Here is a 24,453-nt window from a genome sequence, read left to right as displayed (position 1 = left end):
ATATACTTGAAGGTTTAAAATTTTAAATTTTAAATTTAAACCCGCCCTAACCCTAACCCTAAATTTTAAATTTTAAATTTTAAATTTTAAATTTTAAATTTTAAATTTTAAATTTTAAATTTTAAATTTTAAATTTTAAATTTTAAATTTTTAATTTTTAATTTTTAATTTTTAATTTTTAATTTTAAAATTTAAATTTTAAATTTTTTTTAAAATAATTTTTTAAATTATTATTTATAAAATATATTGGCACATGCATGCAGGTCTGTTCTCCACGTCTCCGATTTAGAACAATAACAATAATTCATTCACGAGGGTCGCGGGGGTGCTGGAGCCTATCCCAGCTGTCTTCGGGCGAGAGGTGGGGTCCACCCTGGACTGGTGGCCAGCCAATCACAGGGCACATATAGACAAACAACCATTCACACTCACATTCATACCTATGGACAATTTGGAGTCGCTAATTAACCTAGCATGTTTTTGGAATGTGGGAGGAAACCGGAGTACCCGGAGAAAACCCACGCATGCACGGGGAGAACATGCAAACTCCACACAGAGATGGCCGAGGGTGGGATTGAACTCGAGTCTCCAAGCTGTGAGGTCTGCACGCTAACCACTCGACCCCCGTGCAGCCAATAATAATAATAATAATAATAATCTCCATCTCCACGTCTCACGACTCTCCATCCTTGTATTTAGCAAACATCAACCGCTTGTATTGTTTCTGGAATTTTATCCCCAAAAGCGTGCAGTTCATGCGAACACGCATGCTCGCCATTTTCCCAGCCTGGCTTCCTCTTGCGCTGTTTTTGTCACAGAAGGTGCCCGAGGTCTTGTGTCACGCTGTGATAATAAAACGTGGCCATCACCGACACTGCAGCTGTTTGCACATCCCCTGTGGACCAGCACTGTGCTGCAACACCCAGCCCCGAGGTGCCATCACGTGCATGGGGGTAGCATGTGGAGGAAAGGGGGCTAAACCAAGGCACTATGCCGGGATGGCGAAGATGCTATTTTCATTCTATTGTTTTGATTGTGGAATAAAGGAATAAAGCTGCTGATGAAGGAGGAGCTTTCAGGTGTAAAGTCACTTTTGATGTCCGCCCTGGTGTTTTTTTCATGCGTCAGTGGTTTTGTGATAAACACGTCTCTGGGACAATATTAGAAAGGATGCCTGCGGGCGCTTCTTTGAAGCTGAACGCCAGGGCCAGGCACCCCCCGTTGGTAGCATGCTACTCTGGCAAACGATGATGATGATGATGATGATGGCGCTGGTCTTCAGCCAGGCTGGAGGGAAAGCAAAACAGCTCTTTTGCCCGCCTCCGTCTCAAGTCAGAAGCCGTGCTCAATCTTAATCTGGTGGCGGTCGGCTTCCGCGGCGGCGGCGGCGGAGCGTGGAGCGTTTGGCATGCGGCAAGTCAAGTAGCTCATAACGCACTCCGATCAACGAGTCCAAGCCGAGTCAGAGGCTGGATGCACTTCGGGGGGAACATCCACGATTCCTCGCATGTCGGTAGCTAACGATGCAGCTAACGGGACACACCTATTTCAACGATAAAGCCGTTAAAAAAACACTAAGAACGTTCCTGTGGTGATTGTACCTGTTGTGAGAACGTTCAAACCTGCAGTCAAGTCTGGTGCTTGTGTGTCTCATGGAACATTACAGGAACATCCCAGATGTCTAGTAACCAGTGGTGAATGCTACATCACAACATTTTGGAATGCATCTTCTGAAAGCAAATTTGCATAAATATGAATATATATTTTTTTAACCAGTCATGATATGCTATACGTATATATCACTATAATGATGATTACTATGGTACACATTATGTCATTGGATGCTCATATCACCTTGTACTTCGGTATGTGACAAAAAATAAAAAAACAAAACAAAATAATTAAAAGAAATATATATTAAATTAAATTATATTGGGAAAGCAGGAAGTGAACAAATGTCTATATGTGCCCTGTGATTGGCTGGCCACCAGTCCAGGGTGACCCCGCCTCTCACCCAAAGACAGTTGGGATAGACTCCAGCACCCCCGCGACCCTCGTGAATGAATTATTGTTATTGTTATTGTTCTAAATCGGAGACGATGAGAACAGACATGCACGCATGCACGTGCCAATATATTTTATAAATAAAATGTTTTTAAAAAATTGTAATTTAAAAATAAATAAATAAATAAATAATTATTTAATTAAAAATTTAAAAACCTTTCTATTTAAAAAAAATTTAAAAAAACTATTCGGCTATATTAGGAAAGCAGAAAGTGAACAAATGTAATAGTTACTCCCTTTCGAACATGTGTACGTTTATATATACATAAGTATTTTTATTTGTAAAAATACAATTTATTTTAAAATAAATTTAATTTATTTATAAATATTATTTATTCATAAATTTTATTTTAAAATGTTATTTTATTTGTTTTATTTTTATTTGATTTTGGTTGGTTTGTTGTGCTTTGGATGTTTTTCATGTTTGAAATAAAGAAAAAAAAATGTTAATAATAGGCCGTACTTGAGTAAAACCACAAATTTGTGTCTACTGTAGATCTACTGTAGATCATGGATCTCCAACCAGTTGATGTTTGTGGTGAGAATATTAAAATAAATAAAAGTACATAATATAAATAACATAAATCCCATCAGTGCCCCCCTCCAGAAGAATGACCAGCGGCACTCATTGTGATCATCGAACACGCCCGTACGCCTTGCCGCCCGGAGCCCGGTGCCCAGTGCCCAGATCCTACATGGGGATCTACCAGGCATCTTTGCCTCCAAAGACTGTAGATCTGCTGGACGCCGGGTCCCCTCACTGCTAAACGCTCCCCAAAGTAGAAGCTGCTCCAGAAGCAAGTGATGTTGTACATCCAGCTTCTCCTTTGTCGTCGCCGTAATCCCAAGGCAGCGACTCCTGTCAAAGCTTGAAATCCAAACGACACCCCGGATAAAACCGCTAAGAACACAATCATACTTCACTTCCTGCGCTTAGGTATGTTAGGGAATCTTTTCATGTCGTCGTCGAATCTGAAAAAACATCACCGCTGGGATGTTTATTGTTGCGTTTGCGCTTAGAATAGCGTCGCCGGCAGGCATGAAATCACAAGTATGCTCCGTGTGTGCCATTAGGGATTACCTCGGCGTTCCCTTTTATGACACGGAGGGAAGTTCTTCAGCGAATTGTTCCTCATGTAATGCATCGTAATGAGAGGCGCACAGTTCCCTTATTTCTAAAACGGCGACGGTGATTGCTGTTGAGTATTTGCAGCTATCACTCAGCTAATTAAAGGATGTTTCCCTGCCAACTTCCCTGGACCGCTTTCTTCCTGACATCCATATTTCATAAGCTCTTCTCACCATTACCGCCCGTCTCCTATCCCGGCTCTTTCTCGTGCCGGTGCAGTTGACTGCACAACAGGGAGCAGCTTATATTCCAGGCTCCTCTTAATTATTAAAGCCATCCTCAGCACGCACTCAGCTTAATCCCGTCCACACAAGTGGAGACGGTGGTGACGCAGGAAAAAAGACGTTTCTTCTTCTGGGGTGTCGGGCGCTTTCATGAGGAGGCTGACCCACTTTCACCAGGTTTCATATCAGATAAGCTGCTCATAGCCCACAGCAACAACTCTTAGTTTTTTATCCTGAGGAGACACAATAAAGGCAGCGGGGATTGAGATGTGGCTTTTATATTATTTGGGGCGTGGTGTTTATTCCAATGGAGGCCACCATCTAAGGATATTTTGTTGGCCTCGTGGCAACGGCTGTTATTTTTTCCATCCTGAGGGGAATAAAGGAGGTGTGTATTGGAGATGTGATTTTAATATTATTTGGGGCACGGTGTCTATTTGAGTGGAGGCAACCATTTAAGGATATATAACTGTTATTTTTTCATCATGCGGAGAATAAAGGAGGCGTGTATTGGAGATGTGATTTTAATATTATTTGGGGCATGGTGTTATTCCAATGGAGGCCACAATTTAAGGATATACAGATATTTATCTTGAGGGGAATAAAGGCAGCATGTATTGGAGATGTGATTTTAATATTACTTGGGGCACGGTGTCTATTTGAGTGGAGGCCACCATTTAAGGATACGTATATAGTAACTGTTATTTTTTTATCATGAGGAGAATAAAGGCAGCGTGTATTGGAGATGTGATTTTAATATTATTTGGGGCATGGTGTTTATTCCAATGGAGACCACAATTTAAGGATATACAGCTGTTATTTTTTATCTTGAGGGGAATAAAGGCAGCGTGTATTGGAGATGTGATTTTAATATTACTTGGGGCACGGTGTCTATTTGAGTGGAGGCCACCATTTAAGGCTATACAACTGTTATTTTTATCCTGAGGGGAATAAAGGAGGTGTGTATTGGAGATGCGATTTTAATATTATTTGGGGCACGGTGTCTATTTGAGTGGAGGCCACCATTTAAGGATATATGGTAACTGTTATTTTTTTATCATGAGGAGAATAAAGGCAGCATGTATTGGAGATGTGATTTTAATATTATTTGAGGCATGGTGTTTATTCCAATGGAGGCCACAATTTAAGGATATACAATTGTTATTTTTTATCCCGAGGGGAATAAAGGAGGCATGTATTACAGATGTGATTTTAATATTATTTTGGGCACGGCGTCTATTCGAGTGGAGGCCACCATTCAATTATATTCAACTGTTATTTTTTTTATCCAGAGAATGAAGGAGACGTGTATTGGAGATGGGATTTTAATATTATTCGGGGCATGGTGTTTATTCCAATGGAGGCCATGATTTAAGAATATACCTGAGGGGAATAAAGGAGGCGTGCTTTGGAGATGTGATTTTAATATTACTTGGGGCACGGCGTCTATTCAAGTGGAGGCCACCATTTAAGGATATATTGTTGGCCTAGAGGGGCCTATTGGGGACAGCAGCTCCTGCATTTACTGCATGTCGTAAACAGCGGCAGTAGAGTAGCATTCTACTGGTCTCTAGGCTAACATATGCTCAATGCTAACGTGTTATTTATGTCTAAGGAGGCTTATTTGCTCTTATGATGTTGACTATATTGGGGAATAGCAGCGTAAAGGCGACTATAGGGGTGTTATATCATGTCTACAAGGCTTTTGCTATACTGACATGCAACTTTTTTGGTCTTACTTTGTTTTCATGCAGAATTTAATGATATCAAAAAGATGACTAAAGTAGCCAATAATTATTTATTTTTTGTGAAAAGGAGGATGTCAGCTGACATACACTGTGCTTATTAAATAGAATACATAAAAATATACATAGCATTGAATGAAAATGATTCATAATACAAAACCTTCAACCATTCCAAGAAAGCCAAAATCTGTCTGAATTCTCGCTTGGTGTCGTTGCTTAACATTTTACAGCATGAAGAAGCGGCGTAAATGCATGGCAGTACATCCAAAGAGTACTTGAATATTATTAGAATATTGCTTGATTTCATACGTCTGCACGGAGATTGCCAAAACACGAGCCAGCGATTATATCATCAGTCAGACATTTATATTTAAGGAATGAGATTAGCCAAGCACATTAGCCGTCGCCGACTAAAACAGGAAGCATCACTTACTCCGACTCATTTGGCCTCTAAACGACTCCACTTGCCGTACACGAGAGACACTAACAACGCCATAAATGAAGCATATCAGCAGCGACGGGGCCATATTTTTCTAAATGTGAAGGGAAATATGAGCAAATCCTCCTTCACGTTCACAGCGGTCCCGTTTAATGAATGGCTGGGAGATTGGCGCCATTAATCACGGCGTCTGTGCTGCTGATTGAAGAGGCTAATACGAGCAGGAATACCAATGAGCACGCTCACTCAAAGACGAACCCGAGTGTGCGGCGACGCCCAAACGTGTTCGCCATCCGAAAGCCAATCTCCGCTTTGACAAGGAGCAAAGTTCATCACAATTAGGCGGGTGGCATGCAGGGGCTCCGCTGCACCCCCGCGCCGCCACCAGGAGTATGCAAATGAAAGGAGTCGTCGCCAGAGTCGATCCCAAAATAAAACATTTGCTCAACGCGGACAGGCCTCTTGGCTCAAGGGGGGTTCATTTAGTCCGCAAATGGAAGATTTGAAACGGTAGATTTTTCCCACTTATGGCCGCCATGCCTGGCAGTCGAGCGGAAGATGAAATTGAAATTATTTTCTGTCCAATTTATTTGGAAGCCCACGGCAAGTCCGATACTAAGCCGACAAAGGAAAAGCCACAAGATGAATTAGGCTGTTAATTGGGATGAAGTAGGAAAATGCTGTCAAGCTGGGAGTGTGTATGGTGTGCTGAGTAAAGACATGATGGTGGCAAACGATCCTTGTGTGATTGGCATGTCATGTTGTTTCCTGAATGAACATGTTTTCTGAAATGTTCATTTTTTACACTTTTGTGGATTTGGTTCCTGAAAGGCTAAAATGTTGTTTTTGAAAGGTGAACTTTTCTGAAATGGTCGAGTGGTTAGCGCGCAGACCAGGGTTCAATTCCACCCTCGGCCATCTCTGTGTGGAGTTTGCATGTTCTCCCCGTGCATGCGTGGGTTTTCTCCGGGTACTCCGGTTTCCTCCCACATTCCAAAAACATGCTAGGTTAATTAGCCACTCCAAATTGTCCATAGGTATGAATGTGAGTGTGAATGGTTGTTTGTCTATATGTGCCCTGGGATTGGCTGGCAACCAGTCCAGGGTGGACCCCGCCTCTCGCCCAAGACAGCTGGGATAGGCTCCAGCACCCCCGTGACCCTCGTGAGGATAAGGATAATGGATGGATGGATGGATGGGTGGGTGGGTGGGTGGATGGATAGAAGGATGGGTGGATGGATGGGTAAGTGGATGATAGAAGGGTGGAAGGATGGATGGATGGATGGATGGGTGGATGGGTGGATGGGTGGATGGATGGATAGAAGGGTGGATGGATGGATGGGTGGGTGGGTGGATGGGTGGATGGATGGATGCATGGATGGATTGGGTGGATTGGGTGGGTGGATAGAAGGGTGGATGGATGGGTGGGTGGGTGGATGGATGGGTGGATGGATGGATAGAAGGGTGGATGGATGGGTGGATAGAAGGGTGGATGGATTGGGTGGATGGATAGAAGGGTGGATGGATGGATGGATGGATGGATGGATGGATGGATGGATGGATGGATGGGTAGATGGATGGACAGAAGGGTGGATGGATGGGTGGGTGGATGGATGGATGGATGGATTGGGTGGGTGGATAGAAGGGTGGATGGATGGATGGATGGATGGATTGGGTGGGTGGATAGAAGGGTGGATGGATGGATGGATTGGGTGGGTGGGTGGATGGATGGATGGGTGGATGGGGTTGGATGGATGGGTGCATAATAATTTGTATTATGGTTTGTCTATATGTGCCCTGTGATTGGCTGGCCACCAGTCCAGGGTGACCCCACCTCTCGCCCGAAGACAGCTGGGATAGGCTCCAGCACCCCCTGCGACCCTCGTAGAAAATGAATGAACTGAAATTGTAACGTGTTGATTGTGTTGTTAGTTGGTGTTTAGGACGTGCAGGTGATGACTTGGTGTAAACGCCCCAAGAAAGCATGCTATCCATGTGGGGGGGTTGGGGGGGGGTGTATTGTAAGCGGTTAGTAGTAAAAGCCAAGGACACAGCACACGTCCCCATTTCCCAGTGGCTCCACACATTCCATCACACTGTCACTCACATCTGCTGCCCTTTCTCATTACGGCTCTCCTTTGCTTCCCCTTCACCGTGCCCCCCCCCCCCCCCCCCTCTGCAGACATTCATGGCGTCCATAGCTGCTCTTCCTTGCTAACACATTTGCAGGGGAAAGGCTGTCGCTTAAAGACACCCAGGATTACGTAGACCGTGGGCATCAAACTGCAGCATCTAAGCGTGCGTATCCACAGGAGCTTTGCTGGTAGAAGCAGGCGGCGTCTGCCTGCATGTTCTTGCTTTCCCAGAGAGCTAAAACAAAACCACGTCAGGCCGCTGATGCAAAAAGGATAATTAGGATTCATGAAACACAGTTTGCCCTGCAAAAGCAAATCACATCCACCCCCCCCCCCTTCCAGCCGCCCACCCACCGCTACCCCCACCCCGGCGGTGCAGCCAAGGCTCAGATCATTTGATGCTGTATATATCAGCACCTAGCAACCGGCAGATGGGAGCGAGTGAGTGAGTGAACTTGGTGCGGGTTGCCAAACGCTGATGGGACACTGCAGGACTGCAAAAGAGAGCAGGCATGGCGAGGCCGACAGGGGAGACGCCATCTCATTAGGATGCATTGGATCTCAGGAAGAAAAAGATGTTTGTGTGCCGCCCAAAACGGGCGGCCAGGAACGTAGACGTCTCATCAATTGTTTTTTTTATTCTAAGGAGTCTGTTCCAGGGTCAAACCGTCACCAGCTGTACCTCTCCAATGAAGACGTGTTTGCTAATTGTGATACAAGCGGAAAAATAATGGACGCCGGTTTGATATATATCACTATATTGACACTTACTATGGTACACATTATGGCACTGGATGCTCATATCACCTCCTACTTCGGTATGTGACAAAAAAAAAGAAATTAAAAATTAATAAAATAAATAAAATATATATAATAAAAAATAATAAAATAAATTTTGAAAAACGTTTAAAAAAAATATGTATTTTTTTTAACCAGTCATGATGTGCTATACATATCACAATATTGACACTTACTATGGTACCCATTATGGCATTGGATGCTCATATCACCGAGTACTTTTACTAAAAATTAAAAAATCAAATTAAAAATTAATAAAATAATAAAATAAATAAATAAATAATATATAACATTAAATAAAATATATATAATAATAAATAAATAATAAAATAAATGTAAAAAACGTTTTAAAAAAATGTATTTTTTTAACCAGTCATGAAGTGCTATATATATATATATATATATATATATAGAGTATATATCACTATATTGACGGTTACATTATGTCATTCTATGGTCATATTACCTCGTACTTTGGTATGTCACAAAAAATAAATAAAAATACAAAATAATTTAAAAAATTTAATTAAATTATATTAGGAAAGCAGGAAGTGAACAAATGTAACAGTTACTGATTGTAAAAGTACCAGATGGAGGGGTAGGATTTAATAAGCTTTGCTTCTTCCTACTCCTTTTGGACATGTGGAACTGGGAACTGATTATGGGATGCACTCAATTGGAATCTGATGCATGTTCAAATGAAATTAAACCATTACCATTACCATTACCATTACCATTACCATTACCAAATAAGCCAAACAAATCACGCCTTGAGGACTCCGCAACACACAAAGAAGCTTCCAAGACATCAACACATGACCTCCGAAGACTGTTTTCCGACAACATGTTGGTCTAGTTTCTTCTCGGCAGCCGATTGGCCCAAAATCCATGATGTGTTGCCGTAACCTTGGCACACGCAGCGCAGGAACTAATGACACATGTAAACACCATAAAAGGCACAGTCAGGCTTTTTAAACGCAGTATCTGGCGGACCTGCTGGCGAAAGCAATGAGTCATCAGTTGCTAGGTCACTTCTCCACAATAAGTCGATTCACGGTGCGGCGGCCATCGCGCTGCACCTGTTGCGAGGGTGTAAACACCTCGTAATAAACCTGAGCAAAGAGCAGCTTTGTTGGAGAGTCGAAGCAGGAAGGAGAGCGTTCTCCGTGTGAGAGCCCATAATGGCCTCAAGGAAAAGCATGCAGCTTGATCAGGCTTTATTTGGCACATATAGGGGGCTCCCCAGGGAGGGGCCTGATGCTGACACTGCAGCTTCCGCAAGGCGTTAAAAAAAAGTGGCTGTAAACACAGCAGCACGCACTTCAGTCCTTTTTCTGTGGCCTTTCCTTTGAAAACGACACTAAAACGCCGACTAATCGCTTTCATCCTCCGCGTCCCCTTGCACGTATTTATTACATTAGTGTGCTAAACATCCCACTCCTTCTCTTATTAGAGCTCTTTTAATGAAAACACAAGAGAGCAGAGGAGACTAATAATTCCAGTCGCCCCCAACAAAAGGAGGAAGAGGCCATAGGAGATAAGAAGGAATGAGAAAAGGCAAGGAGACACCTCCTGGGACGTGCTGCAAAGGCTGCGGAGAGAGGAGCTTAATTTCCCAGCACCATCTGTTACCAGCGCCTGGGCTTGAAAGCTCCACTTATGTCAAACCTCCCACAACCGCACACCGGGTCCGGCCAGACGAGCGCATCCACGCGCACCCCCGCTTCGGCGCCGAGAAATGAATCCGCCTGCCTCTTTTCTGGGTCGTAATAAATTCTATTTAGGCACAAATAAGAGTAGGCTCAGGCGCAAATAAATGCTGTTTTTTTTCCCCGATATATTCGCTCGGCTTAATCGATGGCTGAGGCCTCTTATGTGGGGCTGCCTTGCTAAATGATCTTGATCAACAGTCTGTGTTGAATCTCAGCCGTCTGGCATCGATTGGAGACGAGCCAATAGGGAATGGCGCATCTGTAGATATGTACAAAGTACACACGGGGTACTTTGCAGAGGCAAAACTGGACCTGCGACATCGCTATGTCGACGCAAACGCAACATTTGCATTGACTGGTTGGAACAGGACTGTTCAGGGCAGAGCCGGCTGGGCCATCAGGCAATATGGGCAACATGCTAAGGATGCCGTGGCCACCAGGGGGCGCCAACAGCAACACAGTATTATAACAAGTAAGCCTTCGCACACTTTGTTTGTAAACATACATCAGCTTTTGTATTCAATTATTGCATCATGAAAATGCAGCTTACTGGTAGTGCTGTTTTTTTTAATAAACTATAAATACATATATATATATATATATATATATATATATATATATACACACACATAATTGTGTTATTTTTGGCTATGTTTACATGCAGACAAATAAGCAGAATATTAGCAAAAGGTTTGCCAGAAACCTCCATAAGGTGCACCGGCTACTCGGCACATGTGCCCGAATACAGCACACCTTGCTTGGCCACTGCAGGTGACCCCCCCCGATCTCCTGGTCGCAGTGACGTGCTAGTTGTAATGTCATGATTGTGACTGTGATTAGGACAATTGACTATGTATACTTTTCCAAATCCTAATTATTTCATATTCCAAACCCCCACGACTTTGAAGTCGTTTTGAAGACAAGAGCTGTCCTATCTAGTCTTTGAGCAACTGAGGTCTGTTCCGGTTGGAGACTAAACATCTTCACAATCTGAACAGTCCATGACATAATATTATAGTTGGGGGTAAGCAGGTAGATGGAGTGTTTACTGTCATTTTCATTGCTTCATTCCAGCGGTATTCCAGGGTGTCTAAATGCTATTTAGGTGGAAGTGAGATGTACGGCATTCAGCTCCAAATGGTGCTGATAAAGGAACAAAAGGTTGAGTATTATTTGTATAACAAAGTATTCATGTGGGTCTTTGGAGCATGAAATGATAAATGAGTAAATCAGTAAATTGCGGGCAGGGGCGCCTCGGTGTGGTCAACCGAGGTACTACAGCATAATCTCGTGTTGCTATTCAAGTAGGACTTGTTTAAGCATGTTACAAGAGCGCCAAGTTACAAGGTAGAAATGGTAAAAAAAAATTAAAAAACAAACTGTCTTTTTCTCCAAACTTTTATTTGAGGACAATATACAAGAACATCTTGAGCATGAAGACCATCCCGGGCTGGCTGGGCTCACTGGGAGGGGAGACAAAACAAGCCAAAATTACTCCAAGCTTTATTTGTAATATTTATTCCTGGTATTGGGACGAAGACTTGAGTGAACCTCCGAGGAGCACATGAATAATGACTAACATGGTACGATGCCTGGAAACATGAAACATTGAGTTTCATCGTGGTGAGGTAAGGACACGCTGGCAAGGCTGCTCCACACAGAAAAACCAGACACTTGTGTTCCGCTTGACACCAAGTGTCGGTTAAAACATAAGCTATCGTAGCTACTACGGTCCAGTGGTACGAAGGCCTGAGGCAAAGGAAGAACCTACCAAGGGGGGGGGGGGGGGGGTTGGAAACACTAAAGGGGAGGGTAAACTGGGTGGGACATGCATGGTACAACTCCAACCTCCAGTATCTGCTGTGGATGTGCAGCACAAGGGCACTCCATGCTCCTACTCTATATATTTATACCTGACACTTCATTTCTGCCAAAGTATTCCGTGGGATGCGAAGTCGGGAAGAAAAAGACGGAATAGAACGTTACCACAATGGCAATTTCAGGTAGACAGTGTGTGAGGGTTTGTGGGTAAAAACTAAGCTACAACTCTGGTCTTCAAGCACCTGAGTTGCATTTCAAGATGCAACTGGGATGAGTGTGTCCAACTGGGTTGTTATTCAAACATTATTTCTGTTATTCAAACAGTATGTACCACAGATGAGTTTGTAAACAAACCACTAAAGTAAAAGCAATATTTTACAGTGTCTTCTAAAAGCTGTCAACGATTAAGGTAATGTCACTAGTACATGGGTACTTCTAAACACACGTTTCTGGTCTATTATACACACACACTTCATAGCAGTCAAGATTGACGACGCTAAACACCAAACCTTTAGTACTGTACTTCTGAAGCCATGCATACAAATACCAGGTACATGTGGGCTTATCATGACGTCTGTTTTACCAGGTCAGGGAAGGTTAGCTATTATTCCAAACTGGACACAGGAATTATTAGCCTGCTGGTGAGCATTTACCTTCTATGGTATCCGAAGAACATTTGGTAAAATAGGAAGAACGACAAGATGCCGTCAACAGGACAGGACTTGCAAGTGCAGTAGTAGTGCATTGGAAATATAAATCGACTCAAGTAACGCTACATACCTTTTTGCTGGCAGCGCCCACAGAGGATTTCTTGGTGCCTCGTACTTTCTTCATTCTGTTCTTGCGTTCCTTGCGCTGTTTCCTTGAGGTCTTCTTTTTCTCATAGAGACCGTGCTAAGGGATAGAGGTTCAATAAATTCACAACTAAGCTATAAAGTTCTACCAGTACCACTAAAGGGGGGCTGTGCTGCACCAGGAGTACTTATGCTACATTGTGACTCACCCTGGCCAGTCTGTGTTTTGGCTCATTCTTCTTAGCGTAATCTAGGGAGTCGTAGACCATGGCGAAACCTGTTGTCTTGCCGCCACCAAACTGAGTCCTGAACCCAAAGACGAACACCACGTCGGGGGTGGTCTTGTACATCTTGGCAAGTTTCTCCCTGATTTCAGTCTTTGGGACTGTGGCCTTGCCCGGATGCAGAACATCGACAACCTGGAAGACAAGGACAGGCGATGAACACAAGCCCGAAAGGGAAGCCCCTTGATGGGATCATTTAACAAGTAAAACTCACCATTTGCTTCCTTTGAAGCAGTCTGTTTGTCATGAACTTGCGTGTCCTTACTGTAACCGTGTCGTTCTAAAAGACAATGTGAAAACAGACATGAAATACGCCATGTTATTAACATACTAGCTAACATGTTAGCATCACAAGTGGCTTAAATGCCACAAAAGAAAGGACAATATGGTTATCATCCACAAAATATCTTAAACTGGTGGAACCTACGCCAAAACACTATCTTACACTAATATTGGAACTGATGCTAGGGGCCTCGATACAGATTGCAGTATCGGGAGGAGGCTAACGTTAGCCACCTGTACACTTTTAAAATACCAATGTGTATCGGTACATGTATAATTAGGTCTCTAATGACTATTGTATTGTGTGGAATACACACAAAGTGAAATTATCCATTGCAACCGTAATAGTCAGATCCCATGTCGCTCGCGGACGATGACATGTAGCTTAGCATTTGAAAGATGCCGATCATTTCCATTTAGACATCACGGATATTGTCAATATCTGTAACACCTTACAGACTAGGACGTAAACTGCCACTCGGTGTGGGTAAAATGTGTGATTGTAAACGGATTGACTCGATGATTAGTGGATTTTAGTTGTGCTTTAGCCCTCGGGACTCACCATCTTGACGGCGGCCTCGCTCAGCGACGTAGAAAAGGAAGAAGGACCAGCAGGCGACCGTAGTAATGCCTGTCAGAAAAGAAGTTGAGCGCCTCGTGGATTCGCCTGACAGAAAAGCGAAAAATGCTAAAAATATATATATATAGTTTGCAATTAGGAAAATATTCGTATCTGAGACTTGTATTAGAAATTTAATTTAAAACAAGGTGGAACAGTTTATTGCTTATATGGTTTATTAAGGAAATTTACGGCAACGCTTGTGTCAGTAATGCAAGCTTGATGCGGTGCATTGTAGCAACAGTATTAGCAGGCTCTGTGGTTCGAAAATCTCAATGACAATATGAAGTATCTAGAATATATATTTACATAAATAATACCCAATCCAGAAGTTACAAACAACTGAAGTGAAGAACACAGTCATGCTTTCCTTGTTACAGAACTTTATTGATCTTGTAGCAACAGCGTCCACTGGCATTTTTGGAGTTTCATGAAAACATGAAAAATAAAGTTATCTTAAATCAGAACAGAAAGTTACAATAAGCTTGTTCCAAACCTTTTTAAAATATATATTTTTATGTCACGTAATGATAAGCCCTCACTGTCCCACCGAACTGATTTGAAATAAATGTTGTCACAGATGAAAACGCATAACTTTCAAATGGGGTGAATTATTCTCATGGAATAAAACAATCACTAAATTAGCATGTGAGGGCGCTCATCCTTGGTGTCATTCATCGTCCATAACCACTTGAGGAAAAGAAACAAAAACAAAGTAAAAATAATATGTTTTGTGTGTTTTTTTGCTCAGTTGCTGAATACAATGTCCAACATTTACAGTGAAAAAATAAACATCTGTTTGCAGTAGTACAAATTGATGAGCTGTAGTTTTTATGCACTGCATTGCATTTAAGTAAGGCGTGGGCACATGAAAAAAAAAACCTAAATAAAATACGGCCATTACGAGTAGAATGGATTAAGGACATGGGGGACAGACTTGCAGATGGCACCGTTCAAGCTCAACAAAACCTTTCCAGCCAAACAAGACCCTCGTTACAATAACCTGCATGTTTTTAATAAAGAAAATAAAATCCATACAACATATCTGGATCACTTCAAGTCTTCCAAAAACAAACCTTTATGCAAAAAATTAACACCGGGCTGTTTTTCCACATAAAAGGTCTAAATATTCAAGTAAAGTATCACCTTCCTGTTTGAAGCTGAAAAAAAAACACTTTCTGTGGGAATTAATGGGAATAGGCGCAACATTGCATGTCAGGCTGGTATTATTGTAGTTTGCATGTCTTTCTTGTGTAATACTTTGTATACAATATTGTGAAAAAATGACCACAAAATCCTAGTTAATTCTCCAAAAGTGTCCACTTTTCAACATTTTCACAATTTCTCAGTTAAACCTTCCAGCTCCTTTCGCAATTATAGTTTAGATGCACCCAGGATGTCAAAATAAAGCTCTTTAACTCCAACTGGAGGGGAAAAAAAGATATGAATTTGTCCTTGCAGGGGATTAATGATACCATGTCCGTCAAGATTATCTAATGTTTCGGGCAGGGGTGTCCAAGCTATTTTTTTCCAATCAGCGACGTTCATCTAAAAATGAATGAATTGCACACTAAAATCCATCCAGTAATTTAGTAACAGAAAAATAACCTACATCTCAGCATTTTGTACTTTTTACTTCAGCAACTAAATCACCTTTTTGAGAGTTGTCATATAAAAAGGTATCAGATTTTTGGATCTTAGCTGCCTAGAAGAGAAATACAAGCCGCCAGTGTCAGATCTGCTACACGTTCATCATGACAGAAAGCAGGAAAATCCTCAATGAGTCTAAACCGTAAGACACACAGGAAGTTGGCCGGCGTGGTTTGCAGGTGTCAAATCGTGCTTCATCTTATGGCTGCAGGCCCAGAAAAGACGAGCAGCCAAGCCACGAATGCACTTTGCTCAACTCGGATGTCGGGACAATTTAGCTTTGTGCCTTCAATTCTAATGTTGTTTCTTTTGGCTTTTTCCTTGGAAATGAAGCTGTGACAATAAATGCCACAGGTTAGCGTTACTGAGCCGTGGAGTGGCGTGAAAGCGGTCCCCAGCCAGGGGCACATCGTGACCATGCAAAGGATGCAAGGACCACTTTGATATTTTGTCAATCTGTGATTATATTGGCTATATTAAAAAAAAAACCTGCATCTCAGCTTTGTGATAGATGTGGAAAAGCCGTTTAGTAGCACTTTTAGTTTTTTTTTTCCATCTTCTTAAATAAGCTTTGTGAATTTTCTTTTCAATACGGTATAGTAAGTTTATTCCCATTTAATACTGTAACTTCCCCCAACCTAATTATCCAAAAATGTATTTACTTTTGTAATGTGCAACTTTTTTCTCTGCATATTTTGATCGTAGTCTCCTTTTCTGTGCTTTATTTTATTTTGTTTTCAAACTATTTGAAGTTTCATTCTTCTCATTATGATGACTTTATTCCCATTTTTTTTGACTTCATTGTGGTAACACTCTAACACTTTCCAAATGTGACAACTGTATTCATTGTTTTGTTTCTCAAATGTGCAACTTGGAAAAAATAACATTTTATATATATACCTGTATATATATTACCATGTAAATGATGTTATTTTTTGCTCATAATATTATGATGTTATTCTGATATTCTTTTCTTGTTAGATTTCACCTTTTCCCTCAATATTTTGACGTGATTCTTGTAAAATGATGCTGATTTTTCTGATTTTGCTGTTTTTTTTGTTTTGTTTTCCTGTTAAATTCTATTTTTACAACAAATAAAGCAGCCACGGAGTGCAAATGGACCCCGAGCCACGCTTTGGACACCCCTGGTGTTCATTAATTTAAAAATAATGAGACACACACCGTGGAGCCTTTCGGGTAGGTCTAATATCCAAAATAAGGGGATGCAAATAAACGATTTGCTTTCCAACGATGAAATGTAAACTTTAAGGCCAAAGTAAAATAAAAGAAGCCCCTCCCTCCCTGGAGTAGGTGGGATGACCGTTTAGAAAGTGTGCTCTGTTAAGGATCCTTTAAAGTGTGCATGGTGGAACAGTACAGTAGCTATGGATATCTGCCCAAATAAACCCAGTTCCCAGTACCGGCACGCACTAAAGCCCCATGCCTTGAAACACACGTTACATCCAGCAGCGAGGAGGCGGAGAGCGAAAGAAGATGGCTGCCATGAGGGCGCAACAACATTGGTTTCTAATAAGCCAAGCCACTGGCACGGCGGAGCATGCCAGGTCAATTACTTTTGGGTTTCTGTTGACTTTTTTTTTTGTGTTACTGGTGCTGATGTGGTCTGTTAGATGTCCATTTCAAACTGAGCGTCGTCACCTTCAAGACAAAGACGAGAGTGAAAGATATTATTGAGATGCAAACATTGTTGAGGGTGGTTTCAATGGCGGACGTGGCGTTACTTACCGGTGGCTGGCTTCCCGTCATGGTTGTTGATGTGGTTGTTGGCTTCGTTCTTGCGGTTCTCGTTGAGCGTGTTTTGGCTGGTCACTCCGGGGATGACAGGCAGGTGGGCCGGCGGGGTTTGGGCGATGGGCGAGTTCCGCATGTCCAGCAAGAACTTGCGGTCGTAGATGATCCGCGTCCCTGGAAACAACATGACAGAGCCGCTATTCATTCCTTTAAGGTCACGGGGGAGCTATAACTCGGCATATTCATCAAAAGAAATTTTAAAACTCCATTCAATAAGTCAAGAAATGTCTCACTTTCCGGGTTTGATGCTCTCCAAAAGTGAAATTTGCTGACCTTTGTGCTTGATCCAGCACGTTATCACTGACAAGCCAATCAGATTCAGACATGTCTCTGACAAGCAGATACTTTGACCTGTCACAGCAGTCACAATAACTTTATTATTACTTTATTACAGCTGCACTCGACTCTCCTGATTCACCTTTCAACTTTCAACCCGTGCTACAGTACAATCATAACACAGATAAAGATTGCATTATCGTTAATGGCAGCATATAAGAAACGCATGTGCAACCATATCAACCATCGATACCAAGGCTAGTATCAACTTCAGTTCTCTTTTGTTGTTCAAAAATCACTTTTTTGATTCTGATTTTTGACTGAATTTGTAGAGGGCCCATGAAAAACAGGCCGAAACTGCCCCCAGACTGCCCTTTGGGCACCCCTGTGTTAACTCAATACTGTACTCGTCTGACATGATATAGTGCAGGTGATCCTTGCTAATGAATAAAAATGTGATTTCATAGCAGACGTCAGAATTTCTGCGTTATAAACGAGCCAATCACAGAGCAGTTCGCGAAGAGGGGGCGTGGCTTACATTTGTTTTTGTTTTGAACAGTATGACAAGGCAACTCGGGGCCACCATAATGACAGCAGCAGCGATGCTAAGCTAGCAGGGCTAACAGTCCCGGCTCGTTCCCCGAAACATGACGACTTACCGCCAGGAGTGGTGGAGAATAAAGTGCCTCCAGGGGTGGTACAATAGTCATGAGGTAGCTGCGTTGTGTCGTTGATCAACACCGTCCTGGTCGGGATGGCCCTGCTCTCGCTCAGCTGACGACTAGTCGACATGTTTTTTTTCGGTGCCTCTTCGGTGACAATTTCGGCCGCTGCGGAAACTTGGCTTTATTTTTATCTCCCGACGGACGGTGGAAATCCGGGCCGTTTCCCCCGCTCTCTTGTGTCTTTCCGAAGGCTTTCTTGTCGCTCCTCGCGTCCTCCCAGCCGTCAGCACCGTCCCCTCCCTCGGCAGAGCAGGAAGCACGACAAGCGGTGATCGGATATGACGTCATGAGGCGGAGCCACTACCTCAATGTTCACTTCCTCGGAAATACAAAACATAACAATTCCATCAATCGGTTATTATTATACATTGTAACATATAATGGCATAAAAAGGATTATGTATTGTGTGACTGCATTAATACTCATTTTTAAAAGATACACATTATAGGAACCATTTAAAAACGCTCTTTTTTTTAAGGTCAAGCCATTATATTGTAATTGTAGGCTTATACGCCAACACAATGATTTTCAAACTGGGAGTACTACTTAACTGCGAGGTTGTTGGTCGAGGTCATACTGTACCGTTCAGTGTGTTGTGTACTGTGTGTACTCAACTAAAGAACACCCTGAAAACATTCTGCAGCACCAGGCACAGACACACACACATTCTTTCTACAATGGAAATATAATATTCATCCCAACTGTTGATAAGATATAAGTCTTACGAATTTTATTGGACACTAAGTTTTAAAGAGCTGACCATCTTTATTTTTCCCTACTGTAGTTCTACTATAACTTTTACATATAAGGTTTTACTTATAACGTGAATAACTACTTAAGTTAAGACGAATGTGTGTTATTTTTAAGTATACTGGATGAAATATACCGTATGAAATATCTTCCGCTGTTTTTTTCTCGATAAAGTGCTAGTCTCCAACACTCCCTGAATGTCTCATCGGCGAAATGCGCATGCGCGATGCTCTTCCGCCCTGCTTTCGGTCTCCCCGGACTCCTCTTTCCGCCGCCATCCCTCATCGGAACCCGCATTTCATCATGAGCTTCACTGTGGAAGAGAGGGGGATCCCGAACTCCCTGAGCTATCGGCTGTTCTTCAGTAAGTACATTTAGAAGTCAGTTTTTCAAAATAATGTTTATTTTCCTGTGAGGACGAGAGGGCACACAAATGCTAGCCGGAACCTCCCACGTGTCACTTATTCATTGAATGTTGCCATAAAATGTCATTACGTTGGATTCAGTTTTCAGTTTTAAATTATTCACTTTATCGCCTTGAGCATTGTTTATTTTTGTTAAATTTCCTTTTCAATTATTAAGAGAATTATCTGTCGTATTGAACCGGTTTGTCAGGTTATCGAACTGAAAGTCTGGAGTCTGTCTCATATAGAAACTTATTTTGGGATGGGAAGTGGTTCAGGTCGGTCCCACACGGATCTGCTGGGACAACGCCCTCTCATTTCCCACAAGTTGTGTATTAGCTTCGTATCTGCATCCCCACTCCGTCTAATCGAACACGATCAGAACAAGAACATGCGCAAGTGAAGTGCGTAATCTCGGTTTGTGGAACATCTACACAATAGACGATCTTTGAACCCTTCCCGAGTGTGCTGTAATAGGATGGCTATTATGGCTGTTTCACTTTTTAAATACACGAGTCTACATCAAGATTATTTCAATATAGAAGTGCTAAAAACAGACGTTGCAAGGAATCATAAAGACATATTGAATGACACGAGTGGCTGTAGGCAACCTCCTGACGTACTGCAGCTTTCGCTAACTCCTCATTGTCTTCCAGAAAATTCCGAGGGGAAGTACATCTCACCGTTCCACGACATACCAATAAAAGCCGATGGCGGACAGGTACAGTCACACCTAACATACTTTGCAAATATAATTTTTCTTATAGTAAATTGAGCAGCTGTGGCAATATTACAGTCACATTAGGTAATGTTTACCAGAAATGTGAGGTCATAGTCTCTCGGGCCATGACTTGGTCTCTTGTGACTTTAATAGTCATCCGTCCCGCCCTTTCCCGAGCCGATCACAATAATAAACGTATCGTTACCTCTGTGTCAATCAGTCAGTATTGTGTCATGTTGTTTCGCGTACAGCGTATCTTGGATGGTAAAATCATGTTTTTTTTTCTCCTGACAGAACCTCTTCCACATGGTTGTCGAAGTACCAAGATGGACAAACGCAAAGATGGAGGTAGTTAATGCTCTCCTAAAGTAATTAGGGTTGCATCATACAACGGTTGTTATAGTCAATAAATAACTTCATATAAAGCGATATCGCCATTGAAATCAAAGTGTGTATTTCCATTCAATAGTTTCTGTAAAATATATGTTACTTAATGGTATAAATATTTAGAAATTTCATATTAATAATTACAAATTTGTAATAATGTGCAAATATCAACACAACAGGCAACTGTTGCTGAGGAGGAATAATGCAACATAGCTGCACATAAATGGCAAGAATATAATTCTATCAAACTATGACTGCCAACGGTAATTCTTTGTCTACTGCGGTGAATTGGTTCCAGACCCGACTGTATAAGGGAATTTAATAGGATTCTTAACTTGGAATTTCAATATTTTCCTACTTAGGAGTACAGAAAACCTGCCTATGACATTGTAAATACAGCTTCAAACAATATTAGAGCCTTCTTGACATGAAATAACACCCCTATAGTCACCTTTACACTCCTTTACACTAGGCATAATAAGATAAAGTAAAATATCATCTATATATTTTCTTTTACTGTTTTCCTGTTCTGTGCAGTACTTCCTGTGGTGGCTAGTGCCTCATTAATGCAACATTACTGACACCTAGTGACCAGCATAGAGTACTACATATCACAACCTCTTGGAATGAGTCTTTTGAATGCCTTGTATTTGTATTTTACTTCATTTGGCCATTTTATGCTGAAACATGCACCTTTTTGACTTTTTGGCTGTATTCATGTTTGTATTGTAATGTATAGATAGAAATGTATATCTCGATGCCAACATTTCTTCGCTAAACTTTCTGCGTAAAGTTCCCACAAAGTTGATTCACCCAAAGTGTTACACCCATTTGGGAGCGGCGACATAATAAAGTCCTCTTTTGGAAGTGTTCCAACGGAAGCTAGAAGCGATGGTGATTTATAAATAAAAGCACCAACGGCTTTGCTGTTGTTCTTCTTCCAGATCGCCACCAAAGACCTTCTGAACCCGATAAAGCAAGACGTGAAGAAGGGCAAGCTGCGTTACGTGGCCAACGTTTTCCCCCATAAAGGCTACATCTGGAACTACGGAGCCATTCCTCAGGTTAGCTAGCAACTTTTTCACTCCAATTCTGCACTTTGAAAGCATTGTTGGGGGTGCTTACTTGTTGGCGTGTTTTATGTTGTTCAAGACGTGGGAAGATCCAGGGCACAAAGATAAAGACACCGGCTGCTGCGGCGACAACGACCCCATTGACGTGTGTGAAATTGGCTCAAAGGTACCACCAAGCCCCCACTTCCACTTTCTCATGCACTCCGAGTTATTAATAAATGTTAAAGGGAAGTTTGGAATGGCTCTGGCCGCTCTGGACACGGTGAGCTGGACTTCTCATATGGGCACGCCTGGGTACAAACTGAGCTGGACCAATCACAGCAGAGTGGGCGTGTCCAGAGGCAGCCTGTGGGTGGAGTAAATGAAAAGAGAGCTGGAATAGGTGCAGATCCTGGAAGATCTAGAAAGCAGTCTGAGCCAAAGGGCCCCCAAATAGGCCCCCCTTTAAGTTACTACTGTTATTTCCTATACAGGAAATGGGCTTGCATTGAGAGTATTTGTGCACATGTCCCGGTCAGGTGTGTTCCCGTGGAGACGTGATCAAAGTGAAGGTGCTCGGCGTCCTGGCTATGATTGACGAGGGCGAGACCGACTGGAAAGTGATTGCAATCAACGCTGATGACCCCGAAGCCGATGAGCTCAACAGTAAGCACCCGGAAATATCCGCCTTTCCCCATTTCCATCAGTCCGTCTGATGCCGTTGCCCCTCCATCTGCAGACATCAACGACGTGCAGCGACTGAAGCCTGGCTATCTGGAGGCCACGGTCGACTGGTTCAAGAGGTACAAAGTGCCAGACGGGAAACCAGAGAACCAATTTGCTTTCAATGAGGAGTTCAAGGACAAGGTGTCTTCTTAACAACTTCTCATTTTGTCAAATTGCATCGTGAGATATAAAAAGTATGACTCCATGCTAACAAGGAAGCTAACACCTGTGGTTTCAACACATCCAAGCCCGGTTCCGACTGTGAGGAATAACGCATCACGTAGCCGCCGCGCTGGAACACCGCTTTCTCTCATATTCTAGAAACACTATGATGCACATTTTCTGGTTTTGAAACCGTGACTGTTCGATACCGTGGCGTACCTTGAAAGCGGCATTTGGCCCTTGCCTAAAGTCCTACGCTTATTCATCACTTATACTGTATATATAGAAGAATACAATATACGTTTTAAATACATTGTTAATATGAGCATTTATTTATATTATTTAATACATATTATTAAATGTATATATTTTTAACTCAAATAGAATATAGGTTTTGACACTTGGAAACTAATGTAATTTACATAATCTATTGATTTAAAAAGTGTTAATTTTAACAATGCTGCCTTTTTAACTTTATGAAAATGTCACCTCCAGTCAATGGATTTTATTACAGTACTTTTTGATATTACACAGTTTGTTTTCAAAGTCAAAATGTAATAATAAAAAACAAACTTACACTATGAATTTACTGATTTATTTTATAGAAGCGATAGAATTTAAATGTTTGTTGAACAAGTCATTTTTAATGAGACTAATTTTCTTCAGATTTCAATGTGCTGTACAAAGGTTGAACCTTCCACGTATTCGTCTGTTGGCATGACGTCATTGCGTCTCCACCGTTTCTTTCCAGGACTTTGCCATCGAGGTGATCAAGAGCACTCACAACTTCTGGAAAGCTCTGATTTGCCAGCAGACGGACGGTGGCGAGCTCAACTGGTAAGCAGTCCCACTCGGTTTCGGTAGTGATATTGTGATATTGCCGGAACGTTCCACACGCTAATGAGACCTTTTCTCGACAATGCAGCAAAAACACCAGCGTCTCGGCAGGCGACAGCCCCTTCTGCTGCACGGTGGAAGAGGCCGCGGGCGCTGTTGGTGCTGTGAGTAAAATCCTTGTGGTGTTTTTTTTTTGTTTTTCCCGAATCATCGCTCGAATTGTTCACGTCATCGGATGTGTTTTTCTTTTCTGCTTATTTAGACATGCCCGTGTGGAAAAGAGGAGCCCATTTCATCATCAGGTAACACACCGTAATCATGGAGTTTGTGTTGTCGAAACAACTCACCCCTACGTTTCTTTTACTTTCAGTAGATAAATGGTTCTACTATGAGAAGAAGTAACCCGCTGGCTGCTTGGATGGACGCAGAGTGGATGCTTCATCCGTCGTAGGCACACTTGAAGATGACGTAACAACGGCAAATAGCGCAGGAACAGTGGGACGGGTGGGACATGGTAGGTTTGCTGTCATGAGGAATATAGTGGGTAGATGTGACGCAGAAAAGGAAAATAAGAATACTGACATCTTGAGCGATTAATTGTTTTCCGTTATTTATCAAAGCTGACACAGGTACGACGCCTATTAAAGTATATGTGTGCCGTGTAAGATACACTGAACTGCTTTAATAAAGCTTCTCTGGCTAAATTATCATCAGGGTGGTGGTTTCTGTCATTTGAATGTGGTGCCACCTAGTGTACACCGCTGTAATTACATCAGCTGAACTAATACTGTATTGTAGTAGTACTGTAATATACCTTATCTTTTCATTGATTATATCAGGGCTGTACAAACCTTTTCCAGCGAAGATGCAAGGATGCAACTTTGGCACATTGATATTTTGTAAAG

The 24,453-nt window shown here is 42.1% G+C and overlaps 3 protein-coding genes across 4 annotated transcripts; 1 reads left to right on the top strand and 2 right to left on the bottom strand.

The window, feature by feature from the left end:
- Positions 1–11,628: 11,628 nt before the first annotated feature.
- Positions 11,629–14,073, bottom strand: LOC131107940 (small ribosomal subunit protein eS24). Its single transcript, XM_058058465.1, has 5 exons — positions 13,990–14,073; positions 13,360–13,425; positions 13,071–13,280; positions 12,848–12,961; positions 11,629–11,709 (listed from the first exon to the last, which is right to left on the bottom strand). The coding sequence occupies exons 1-5, from the start codon at positions 13,990–13,992 to the stop codon at positions 11,707–11,709; spliced, it is 396 nt and encodes a 131-aa protein (XP_057914448.1). The 5' UTR covers positions 13,993–14,073; the 3' UTR covers positions 11,629–11,706.
- Positions 14,074–14,401: 328 nt separating this feature from the next.
- On the bottom strand, positions 14,402–18,776 carry LOC131108318 (eukaryotic translation initiation factor 4E-binding protein 2-like). Its single transcript, XM_058059288.1, has 3 exons — positions 18,444–18,776; positions 17,443–17,622; positions 14,402–17,355 (listed from the first exon to the last, which is right to left on the bottom strand). Exons 1-3 carry the CDS (start codon positions 18,574–18,576, stop codon positions 17,324–17,326), a joined length of 345 nt encoding a protein of 114 aa, XP_057915271.1. The 5' UTR covers positions 18,577–18,776; the 3' UTR covers positions 14,402–17,323.
- Positions 18,777–19,457: 681 nt separating this feature from the next.
- On the top strand, positions 19,458–24,252 carry LOC131108314 (inorganic pyrophosphatase-like). Of its 2 annotated transcripts, none has more exons than XM_058059283.1 (11): positions 19,458–19,623; positions 20,320–20,384; positions 20,679–20,732; positions 21,716–21,835; positions 21,924–22,010; positions 22,363–22,489; positions 22,563–22,690; positions 23,463–23,548; positions 23,637–23,712; positions 23,811–23,850; positions 23,922–24,252. In XM_058059283.1, exons 1-11 carry the CDS (start codon positions 19,473–19,475, stop codon positions 23,948–23,950), a joined length of 963 nt encoding a protein of 320 aa, XP_057915266.1. In that variant the 5' UTR covers positions 19,458–19,472; the 3' UTR covers positions 23,951–24,252. The 2 variants fall into 2 exon arrangements, with proteins under 2 accessions (XP_057915266.1, XP_057915265.1); XM_058059282.1 differs by having other exon boundaries at positions 23,919–24,252.
- Positions 24,253–24,453: the final 201 nt, after the last annotated feature.

This window comes from Doryrhamphus excisus, chromosome 20 (genome assembly GCF_030265055.1).
Source record: "Doryrhamphus excisus isolate RoL2022-K1 chromosome 20, RoL_Dexc_1.0, whole genome shotgun sequence".
NCBI lineage: Eukaryota > Metazoa > Chordata > Actinopteri > Syngnathiformes > Syngnathidae > Doryrhamphus > Doryrhamphus excisus.
This window is presented reverse-complemented; position numbering and strand designations above follow the sequence as displayed.